This window comes from Xiphophorus hellerii, chromosome 21 (genome assembly GCF_003331165.1).
Source record: "Xiphophorus hellerii strain 12219 chromosome 21, Xiphophorus_hellerii-4.1, whole genome shotgun sequence".
Taxonomy (NCBI): domain Eukaryota; kingdom Metazoa; phylum Chordata; class Actinopteri; order Cyprinodontiformes; family Poeciliidae; genus Xiphophorus; species Xiphophorus hellerii.
Genome location: NC_045692.1, coordinates 7,525,437 through 7,537,770, shown reverse-complemented (window position 1 = coordinate 7,537,770; position 12,334 = coordinate 7,525,437). Strand labels below are relative to the sequence as shown.

At 40.8% G+C, this 12,334-nt stretch overlaps 1 protein-coding gene across 1 annotated transcript; it reads right to left on the bottom strand.

Moving 5' to 3' along the window:
- Positions 1 to 8,500: 8,500 nt before the first annotated feature.
- On the bottom strand, positions 8,501 to 10,075 carry prmt6 (protein arginine methyltransferase 6). The gene has a single exon (XM_032552230.1). The coding sequence runs from the start codon at positions 9,885 to 9,887 to the stop codon at positions 8,832 to 8,834; it is 1,056 nt and encodes a 351-aa protein (XP_032408121.1). The 5' UTR covers positions 9,888 to 10,075; the 3' UTR covers positions 8,501 to 8,831.
- Positions 10,076 to 12,334: the final 2,259 nt, after the last annotated feature.

The window sequence follows — 12,334 nt, the reverse complement described above, 5'->3', positions numbered from 1 at the left end:
AAACAGGAAACATTTACAGCAGAGCACTGCTTTCATCCTGGTCCTCTCTTATGTGTACCAACGCCTCGTTCCATTTACAGAAGGCTTTTAAAGCAACATGTGAGCCAAAAGAATTCAAATAAATAAACTTTTTTTTTTTTTTTAATCTGCACATAAACTGATTTGGCGTTCCAAATAAGAAAGCAAAATACACCAGTGACATCTTCTTGGCTCATGGCAGAGTTCAAATCTAGCCTAATTCGTTGTCTTCTCTTTCCTAGAGGAGAGGCAGAGGAAACCGGGTGCAGACAACCTCAGACGGGGAGGCGGCTCCTCTCCGCTGCCTCGCTCTCGTTTTTGCCTCTCCTCTCTGAGCCCAAGGGCGACTCGCCTGACATGAACCTCTTTTTATAATTCGCCCGGCGACAAGAAAGGGGAGAGCGCCACACGAGGCTACCAAAGAGCTCATTTAATCCCCCTTTTATTGACTCGACACAAAGACACCCTGTAAAACGTTCGCTCACAATACACTTCTGAAGGCCCATCTTTTCGGCTCTCTTTTATCTTTCTTTTTTCTTTTTTTCGCCTGATACCTTCAAGGCCCAGACACACAAAGTTCACGGTCTGCATTGAGGGCTCCGGGGGTCGTCGACGTGTAGCCGAGCGACAACGTCAGGCTGGAGTACCGAAACACGAATTAGTAAGGGCGTATTAATGCATGAGGGAGGGATGGTGTTACATGAGATGTGCTGGAGGTCACCAGTGACAATGTCTGAATGAGGGGAAGGATTTCTATTCATGAACCGGCGAAGGATGTGCCTAGAAATCCATCAGTGAGTTTGTTCGATGGCTCTAAGATTGAGAGACCCGCGATCAGGCTTCTGTCTTCCAGTATCCCGCTCCCTCCCTTGTGTATTATATACTTCCTTTTCTTAATTTTCCTTTGTCATATTATAATGGTTATTAGACGATTGATGGTCTAAGATGCGTTTCTTTTCTTTTTTTTCCCCCTCAACCCTGTCAGCCGGAACCCAAGAGTGGAAATATTGAGTTTTTTAAAAATTCTTTTTCTTTTTTCTTACAATTGTTCAACGGAGGGTAATGTTGGTTTTATCCAGAAGAAAGTGTTCGTTAGTCGGTGAAGCGGAAGAGAAAGAGGAGGTTGGAGTAATTCTTAAAAAAAACAAAACTCCCACAGGTCTTTTTTTTTTTTAAAAAAAGGAAGACATTCACACAAATGTGTAGAGAAATGGGAAAATCGCCGTAGAACTACCAGACAATCAATAGAGAAATCTATTGTATGTATCATTTCTCTGTTGGGCATCTTTCAAATTTACCAGTAAACTTGTAACTTTAGTGAAAGACTTTTTTTTTTTTCTTTTCTGGGCAAAATTTTATGTACCATTATCTTTCAGCAACTAGATGGGAATTACAATTTCTGTCAGATAAGTTACGTACATTTTTACTTGAGAATGCAGTAAAATGTCGTCCTCTGTTGTCTTCCTTTATTTTTTTCCTTTCCAACCGTTTTCCTTTCGGTCCACAGTTGCTTGTAGGGTTAGCAGAAAGAAAAAAAAAAAAAAAAATCATATGTGCGTCAATACTTTCATTGAATCCAGAAATTGACAGACATTTTAGTCACAGTTCCTCTTGCAGCAAAACGGCACCACAACAAGATGCTGCCACTGCCATACTAAACAGTTGGGATGGTACAAGCGCGCCCATTTTTCCTCTAAACGTAGTGATGGTCATCATGGTCAAACAGTTCCACTTTAGTTTTGTCAAACATGAGGACATGTCTCCAAACAGTGAAGATTGACGTCCCTGGGTTCATTTGCAAACTGTAACTGGCTTTTTAAGTTTCTTTTGGAATAATGGCTTCCTCCTTGCTGAGTGGGTGTTTCAGGACGCTTTCCACTGTGGATTATGACACAGTCTTGCCAGCTTCAGCAGCATCTTCACAATGTCTCTGTTCTTTTGTTTTCGGGGGTCTAGCTATGTCCACATTTTGGACTAACATACGCTCATCTCTGGGACACAGAACCCGCCTCCTTCTCGAGTGTTGTAATGGTCGGGCATCCTCACGTGCATATAACCGTTCGAACGAATGAATGCGGCGCCTTAAGTATCTGGAAGTTGTTCCCAAGGATGAACCAGACTTGCACAGCTCCACAATTCTGACATCTTTCCTGTTTTCTATTGACTTTCCAATCGTGCCAAACAAAGCAAATGTAAATGAGTCCATTTTAATGCCTTGATCTAATCAAACCTATTTGAACACCTCAAGCTGAGTACAACGTGTGCAACGGTTTAAAAGGCTGCCTCTTCTTCTCCTAACCAGAGTTTATGAAAGACAATAATACCATATTCAGGTTTTCTGTGTGTCAGTGTAATGAAATAAGAGAAACGGATTCACAGATTTGACCTCGTAACTGTTATAATGACTTCTTGCAATCTAATTTATAATCACATTTATTGCTGGAGGTTGAAGGAAGATTTGAACTCTTGAAAATAGATCATTGGACATAGTGTCTGATCTCATTTTAGCACTTATTTACACAAAACGATTAAATATCTACCACATTTTGAGAGATGGTAAAAAGGTTCTGTGAGTTCAAATTGTGGGCAGAGGTAGAAGGTTAGCTGAGAAGAAGCGTTTGACTTTGCAGATTAGGAAAACGGCAAAATAACGTTTCAGATTCAAACCCTCAGCTGAAGGTGAGACAGTCGGTAGAAGATGCTTGTTTTGTGAGTCGGATGTTTCGCGGTGAAAGGCAGGGTCGCCTCAGAGAGACGGAATCAGGTCATTCTTGCCACCTTTCTGCACCTGCTCCGCTTGGACTCCCAGTCAGAAAGGTTTATCAGGCTCCTTTCAGCCGGCCGCCGACACGCAGCTCCCAATCTGGTGCTTCCAGACAGGCCGCTGCTCATCCAATCCTGCGCCTGACCCCACAAACCCAACTCACCCTAAATTGAAAAATACAATATTAAGTTATAAAACAATACCTGAGAAGAATTACACGAAGGCATAATCCAAAAAGTGCGTGATTGAAAATGGATTAGTGGGGAGGGGGGGAAACGCAGGGTGCACAGTTAGGTGGATTTGTACTTCGCTCGCGGGCTGAGCGTCGTCTGCCCCGGGCTGATTGGGAATCGGGGCCATCCCGTTCAGATTTACGAGCCGCGTTGTGCGATTTGGGATTTACTTTCTTAACAGGCGCCAACCAAATCCATCCTTGTTGTGTGCTGCGTGCGTTGGCATGTGTGTGTGTGTGTGTGTGTGTCCGTCCATCGGAGTCACGCCTCGGCGCTTTCAGCTGGATGCTTTTCTGATAGGCAGCAGCTTCCTCAGCCGAGCTTTTCAGCTCTGGGCTAGAATAAATACCGGTTCCGTTTCTCATTTGAATAAGTGTACGCTCCTATTACTCTCTCCAGGAATAAATACGCCGGGACAAACAGTACGCCGGTCTGGAGCTATTTTGGAGGGGACGAGGAGTGGCCACGGGGGTCAGTTCTTGTTGCTAACGATAATGATGACGAACAGTGTGGTCTGCCGCTCGGCCAGATTAGCTTTTGTCAATAACATATCGCTAATTTGTCCTCGCAGGAAATGCTGACAGAAATATTGGTTACTGTAACTGACGGTGGGAATTGAATCCCACTGCCTAATTTGCAGCGTTATTAGCTTGCAGGGATGAATGAGGGGCCGCGGTTGGATACTGTTTGCAACCGGTCCAGTCAGCTTTCAGTGGGAATTGATTTATAAAAAGAGAGCGAGAAGTGCTTTTTTTTTTTTTTAAGCTTTTGTTTAAGATTTAGAAAACCCTGTAAGACTGCACTTAGCCAAGGTTATTCATACCCGACAGACTATAAGTCGTTGGGGGGGGGAAAAAAGAAATGTCCTCCTAAAAAATGTTAAAAGACAAACTATACAGAATCCAGGTCAATCCAAGAAAAATTCAAATCAGTTCTGTCTATTACATCCCAAGTAAAAGAGATGTAATAGATTTCTATTTCTATACAATTTCTCCTAATAACGCGGTAACATCAAAAACATTTTTTAACACGTATACCCAATTTGTGAAAAGATGTGTGGATGCAATCGGTGGCAACAGGCTTCAAATTATAAACCATCTGACTGTCTTTTAAATGTTCTTTTGTTTTTTTTGAGCCTATTGTTATTGTGTTCTTCTAAAGAGTGTAGAAATATGTTCACAATATATATATATATAATAAAAAAAAAACACTGGAAGTACGAATGGGTCATTTACTGTTACACCAAACTTTGTATTTTACACACAGGAGAGCCATATTGGACTGGATTGACTGAACGTAAAATGCATAACTTTCCTCACATTAAAACATCATACTTGCGTATTGTGTGTGTAGGCCATTTTTTTAAAGTGTCCTAACATATTATAGGGATGGTGTGCATCCAACTTTTTCATACATCAAAATAATCCACTAGTAAGCTCAGAACAAAGCAGAGAGTTAAACAGACATTCAGGGAAAACAGGCCATTCAGTTTCATTTAGGGAACCGAAATTAGATCTCCAGTCTTTCCATCATACCTCATATGCTCCAAACACAGAGAATTATGAGCAGAGAAAAGACTATCAGTTGTTGAAAAATGTAAATAAAAAAATAAAAAAACCCTATTATGGGTGCTAAATTATAATTTTCCAACGTATTTTAAAAAATGACCCGAGGGTGATTTGTAGCCAAACAACAATTGTTTCTCAAGCTTTTGAGAGAGAAGGTAAACAGAAGAAATCCAAAGACAGCATTATTCATTGCACTTCTTCCTCTTTAGATGCCCCCGTCTTGTTCTCCGGCTGTCCAGTGAACAATAGGCGTTGAAATCAGTTAGATTAAGCACATAGCCTATCGATTGGCCCCCAAATGGCTGTTGTGATACAACACAAATAATCCCATTTCAAGTACCAACACTTCTTTCTAATGGTTTCCAAATTATTTGAGGCAGGAATGGATCACAATTAGTTTAGCATCTACCAGTGGAGAGTGGCCATGCATGCGAGAGTGGGATTGTCTACTTGTCAGTGGCTGCCTGCTCTGCGGTTGACATTGCGATTCTCTGGCCACCTTCCTTTGTCCCGCCTGATGGTCTTTTTTTCCCCCCCCGACATTGCAAAGATATTAAGTCGGTGCAGGTACACAATAGGCAGATTGCAACTAAATAACTTTATCTCAGTGGAAAGTTAAAGAATCTGTCTGGAACAAAGACTTGCACAAAACGATTCGCGTGCCTTTCTAACTTCAGAACAAAGTCTTAAGAGAAAAGTCTTGGTTCTGAAACCAGATGATGTTGAATTAGAGTAGCAGTGGATTTCATCCATCCATCCTCTTATCCCAGGTGGGAAACCTTACGATCTCTCTCCCCAGTGACACTTCAGCTCGTTTCAGAGAATTTCAAGGTACTCCCAGGCCAGAAGGAGTGCGTGGCCCCTCCAGAACTTCCTACGTCTGTCCCTGGCTCCCAGGGGGGCCATACTGATCAGAAGCGTGAACCAGCTCAGCTGACACTTTTCGATGTGCGAGAGCAGAGGGCTTTACAGTGAAAGCACATTGCAGCGACATGAATCTAGCATCTGGTTTGTTGTTTTTTTATTTTGGTCATGAACCATACCTCATAACCACAGAACAAACAGACCCACACAATGAGAAAGTCACAATTTGGCTCAGCTTCTCCTTCACAAGAGATCAAAGTCATGCCTCTGTTCAGATGGATTTCCAAATCCACCTATCTGATGGTCACTACTGAAAGATGCCAACGGAACATGTGCTGCAAAAAGCAAAGACGCGCTCATCCCCATGACTACGTCTTGAGATCCTGGATTTTTGGCAGTTTCTTTATTACCTGCAAATCAACACAACGCATGCCAACTAGACAGCCATACTCCATACTATCAGTCCCTCATACACTGATATGTTCCTTGGCTAGAACCAAAGCCGTAGTTCAACTATAAGTCAGAGCCTCTTTCCCCAACATTTTTTAAAAATGTGCAAATAGGTACAAGCAATGCAAAAGTGCCAAGAAAAAAATGAATCTCCTGCTGCTGCATTGAAAAAACAAACATTGTTGACCCTATGTCTAAGCTTCCTTTATCAGTCTTTTTAATTTTTGTTTAAATAGCAGCTACTGGTTTATGTGAGCATTTAAACAGTAATGACATGTTTGAAGAGCTTCTGTCAGGCATCAGAGCCATCATAGCACGGAGGCAGCACCACTGAAAGTCGCCCGAGACATTCTCATTGCCTCAGATAACAGAATTATGTCTATATCAAACTGTCAGAGTTTGATAATTGATGACACAATTATCTTAGAATGGTTCAGACGTGCTTTAGGGATCAAGGGAGCAGAACTCGGCTGGTTGATGTCGCCTGTATCCAACAGACTCCAGACTGCTTAGGCAAATGATCCATATTTGCGCTCTGGGGGGGTTACTTGTGGAGCACCACAGGGTTTAGCACTTGGACCAGTTCTCTTTTACTTTATGCTTCCACTTGGTAAAATTATTATCAAGTGGTAATACCAATAATGAGCTTGCAATTATTTTTCCAATAGATAAATAATGGATTTGCTCACAGTGAGATAAAGAAAGCGTACTTCAGATCATGATCGCTTTAAGATATTAATTTGCTGATTTTGAAGTTTGGGGGGGAGGGGAGAAGAAAAAAAAAAAAGAGTAGGAAGTTTCGAACACCAAATCTGTTTCTGATCTTTAGCCACAGAGCTGCTCTTATGTTTTCAGAAGTTTTTAAAGGCGACAGAAGCCATAAAAAAAAAAAAAAAGTGCAACCTGGCTTTACGTCAGCGTTCGTGCTGTCTGCTACGGTTACAACATGTTGTCCTTCCTTCGACCTGCGAGTAACACAATATTGCAAAAGAACAAAATAATAAGGCACCTACAGAAATAGCGGAACACTGTTTGATCCAACGTTACAGTTATGATCACTTTTTTCCCAGCAGAAGGTAAAATGAGACTCATGTCCAGACGTTTCACGGTTACATTCTCAGGACGCTGGTGGAATTTTATTTGTTCGAATTTATTTTGGGAAACAAAGATGTAATTGTATATCTGAATGAAAATGTGATTGTATTAGAATGAAATACTCATTTAAACACAAATTATGAACTCAAAATAACATTTCCTGCATATCGTTTCCCTATGAACATAGACAGGACAAACAAGCACGCTGCCGTTTCATTCCTTTTTTCCTCAAAACAACTAGAATCGTCTAAAATGATCAGTTATTCCACTTGGATGAACATCAATAAGGTTGGCGTTTCAAACAAGAGTTTCAAAGTGAAGTGAAGGACTGACAGTCTAACCTGAGACCATGTTGTAATGCGTTCACAACATTGAAGCTAAATCGGAGAATTTGATTTATTTAGAGATTTTTTTTACAAGTGAAAGATTTTTTTGCCTTTACATATTTTATAAATGACTGAGAACTTCATTCTATCGTGCACTGTGTAGAACAGAAGACTGCAGCCAATAAACGATATGACAGACCATTTTATTTGTTCATGTCTGTACAAAAGCTAAAAATACTTACGACGAGACTAATATTACAAGCAAGCTCTTTCTTTGTAATGGAAATGGCCCTTTTCTATTCAAATATGTGCAGTTTCTTTTCTTGTAGAAGAGCTTTCTTATTTCTCAAACCTAAAAACCTGGATCAAATGAATAGATTTCAGATCTTGCAAAGAAAGGTTGCATATTAAATCATTCAAATTCAGATTTTTTCCCCGTTCACTTTTTGGCTCTGGACAAATTTCCGTCAGTATAGTTCAAGTGCAAAATTGGCAGTCTGCTTCGTAAAGGCTGGTGACCTCTGGGTGAGATGAGTCTGTGGAGCTTCATTTTTTACAAGATGTCAAACTTGTATTAGCAAGGAATAACGTGTGCCAGCTCTGTTCGGGTACAGAGGAGTTCAAGATGGAACAATCATTGAGTGAAACCAATCGTGACTTAACTGCTAATCTTCCGACCCATTTTAGGAATCCATCTCCACCTTATTTAACAGTTCTGTATATTTTTTCTTCAGCCCCACTGAAACAACACTTTATAAAAAAATAATTTTTTTACTACAATTACAGATGGAAGTTTGTCAGATTGTGTCCTTTGCATACATGGAGTGAGTTTTTGCTTCCACCACCACTGAGTTGAGTGGATTTTCTAGTAAAGCAGATGAAATCTGGAAAAAAAATTCAAGGGACCCGAAAACTTTTGGTGCCGTTTTTAAATATCCACATTTCTTCACAGTAAACTTAATAGATAGTTGCTTTTCATAGCCAGTTGCCACCGACTCTGAAACATCCCAAAGTATGAACTCAGATGCACTCACTGCAGACTCTTCCTTCTCACAACTGTACAAAACAGGGAACAAAATGGCAAAAGAAACAGTCTCCTGTTGTAGATGCACACACAGACGGCACAAATATATAGAAGACCCTTTTGAAAGGTTAAATTTACACACAAAGATGAGGCACGCATGACATATTTCATCAACATTTTATTGGGTTAGGTAAGCATGAATGTTTGAATAAAACCTGTGCTGCTGATTAAATCAAATTGTAGCAACTGCATAAAATTTTATGTATATATATTTTGGTACTTTAGGCATGAGAAATGAGTAAATATAAGAAATTGACAGATTTTTAGCATATGCAACATTGAATGTTAATGGTTTGTTTCAGGTTTATTGCAGTCATTATTTTCACCACTTTATCAATCCAGTCAGTAGAACTGTAAATATGACAAAAGTAGTTTGGGCAAGAAAGAGTAAAGATGGATAAAACTGTTGGAGTTCATGCTAAAATGCCACTATGGCTGAGGTTCGGCGGTCCAGTCAGGTATGGAAAAAGTCTTGGACTGTCTTTTTTGCTCGCCTATAGTGTAGTCCACATGGATACATATGTGTCTGGAGCTGTCCTCGGAGGGAAACATGCTAACCTCTCCGCTAACCGGCGTGTCCTGCACCACCTCCACGGGGGAGTCCAGGTACAGCACCGCCTGCTTCCAGTGGGTCTCCGGCTTGAACGGAGACGTGGACAGAACGAGCGAGTGCGGTTTGTCCGGGCAGGGAAAAGTCACCGTGAAGTAGACACAGAAAGCGTTCACCGCAGCCGAGCCGAACGACTCGCACGTGAAGCGGCCCTTCACCGTCCGCAGCTCCTCCGCCGTCACCGAATGCAGGTCGAGCTCGGCGAAGCGGGCCGGGTGGGAGAGCACGTCCTCCATGGCCACGGCGCTCACGGTTATGTCCGAATTCTTAATGCACCTCCGAGCGAAGTTGGACATGCAGGACATGTCGACGCCGTACTGCTCTTTGACGGTGTACCAGAAGTACAGGCGGTCCTCCACCACCGGGTCGCTGATGGGGGTGATGTAGAGCTCGGCTCGGCTCGGCAGGATGAGTCCGCCGGCCTTCAGCCACCTGTCGCGAGCGTAGAGCACCGAGTTGAGCATGGACTCGTGCAGCAGAGCGTAGCCCATCCACTCGCTCACTATCACCTCCACCTTCTCCGGCAGCTCCACCGTCTCCACCGTACCTCTTCTGACTTCCACTACGTCCTCGACGTTGTTCTGCTTCACTATTTCCACCGCCTGCTCGGCTATGGAGCAGGCCTCCACGGCGTACACCTTCTTAGCGCCAGCCTGAGCGCAGAAGATGCTTAAAACGCCGGTTCCTGCTCCGACATCCAGCACCACTTTACCTCTAATCAACTCGCTGTTCTTTAAAATAGCCGTCCGGTAGGTGCTGGTCCGGACGTGGTCCGCTATCATCTCTTCATGTATCGTCACATCAGAATAGCTGTCAAAATAAAGCCTGTCCTGTCGGGTTTTATCTAGTTTTCTCTTCTTTCCAGCATAAGACATCCTCCTTCTACCGTGGTGTGTTGCTTCTACTTTGTTGTTTGTGTTTCCGCATTGTCGAATCTGGGACTTGTAGTTCTTTATCGAGCACAATGAGGGCCACACGATATAAGCTGGACTACAATTACCACAAGCAAACGGGAGTCTAGTTGAGTTTAGGTGGCGCACTAGAGTTCCTACCTGAAAATTTAAATAATGAAAACAAAAAATGTGCATTCTTAGTTTTCTTAATTCTTCTATTTTAAAGACTAAAAAAAGAAAAAATTATAAAATAACATAAAAACAAACAATTCATATTTTCAATATAAGATTTAGAAAATCAATACATTAATATTTATAATACATCTATCTATCTATCAGATGTATTTATTTTCTAAATCTTATTTTGACATATATATGTATAAATCCAAACTTTCTTGCAGTCAGAACAGGTTGTGTAAAAATGTAAGCTAGATTTGATTGTTCATGTTTGCAATAAATGCTCATTAATAAGCAAAGACTCATAAATATATCTGTCCATTGTTAAGTAGATTTCTATACACATTTTATTTCAGTGTGGTATGTCCTCTTATGATGAAAATTAATCATAAATCAAATCTGTGAATTAAATTTTGTGTATTTTTGTTCTAATAAAACAAAAAATGAGGCAACAACGCCATTGAACTAGGCATGGGCAGATATAAGATTTTCATTTGAGTAAAAATTACATTACTTGATCGAATGTAATGTAAATCAGAGAAGAAACACGTATCCAGTATTTTGCTGGCGGAATTATATCAAATTTGATTGCAAAATCTGCTAACATTTACTTGTTATTTAAATTTTTAGACATCGAGACGTTTTAGACTCTAGAGCCGGTAAATTCAAATAAGATAAAGTTACTAAATATGATTAACAAATTTATGGTCTCCTGCTTTGGTTTTATTTTTTATTTTTGTTTAGTTTTTGCTTATTTTAGTCCACCAACTCCTACTTTATGGTCATTTTTAAAACTGTAAGCACATTTTATAGTAGGAAAAACAATTATTTCTCAGTATCTGACTGTGTGCAACAGTTGCTCTGTATTTAAAATGATTATGTATTTTTAAAAAACCCAAAAAAACAGCACAAGCACACTACACACTACAAAACCAGCATCAGAATGTTGATTCTGCACCTTACGTCGCCGCTTTTCAGAGCTCACCCGTATCTCAATACACTCGTATATCTGAAAAGATGTTTATGGCACATCTTCAATGTCCGTCCTGTAACTGCAGAACACAAAGTGCTCATTATCATTTCAGAACCTTCCCCAAAGGCCCAGCGGGCAGAGCACAGCTGCTTGCGGCTTGGCTCAGCCCCCGTGGGACTCTCTCCACTCCGTTTCAGAGATCTTTGGCACAACCTCCCCCCCCCAAAAAAAAACAGAAGCAGAACAAACGAGAAGGAACTGTATCCAATTTCATGAAGAGGGAAAAACCGAACAAAGGAAGCACTGGTGTTGAGAGGAGATGGAAGATGCCGGCTGGTTTTTGCCTTTCAACTCTGCCCAGTTTAACACATGACAACGAGAATGAGATTGAAATGCAGGACAAACAGAAAGTTACGTACAGCGCCTTGAAGGAATACACAGAAACTACACACTTCAATGTATTTTACTGAAAATTCATGCAACAAACCTGCGCAAAATCCTGCATGGATATGAAGTTGAAGAAAAACGAGGATCTGTGGTTTTCCTTTATCTTTTTTTTTTACAAATACAAATCTGGAGAGAGTGGTACATCTTTGTATTTAGCCCGCTTTACATTACTTTGAAATTGCTAAATAAAATCATCAACAAACAGCTGCATTTGAAAGCCACATAATCTGTAAACAGTGTTCACCTGAATGTGATTCAATCTCAGAATACAGTTGCAGTGAAATTATGAATCAAAATTGAAGCTATAGTATCCTGTAGCTCAGCAGGTGACGAAGAAAACCAACAACATAACTACAATGAAGCATGGTGGTGGCTCAGTGATGCTGTGGGACTACCTCTCTTCCTCTAACACTAGAAACCTACAGCATTTGGAAGACACTATGGATTCTATAAAGCAAAAGGAAATCACGGACAAAAACATGTCATTAGTCGTCAAAATACTGATTCAATTTGAAAGACGTTCCAGCACTGAAACCCATAAATGACAGAGAACTAGCAGCCTGTATTTACAAATGCTAACAGAAGCTGGTGTCTAATAATTTTAAACCTGTATTCGTTTTTAATATAAAGGCACTTTTTTGTTGTATTTTGATAATCCACTTATAATATGGACTTTTTCAAGCTACTGAAATGACTTTTCTTTGATGAGAGGTGGAACGACCGATTTCATTTTTGCGGGTTTATGCTCTTCGCTTACTGGCGCCGCAGAGTTTTCGGTGCAATTTCAACTGCAGCCAGAACACGGCAGTGATAGCATCGTGCTATCGCAATT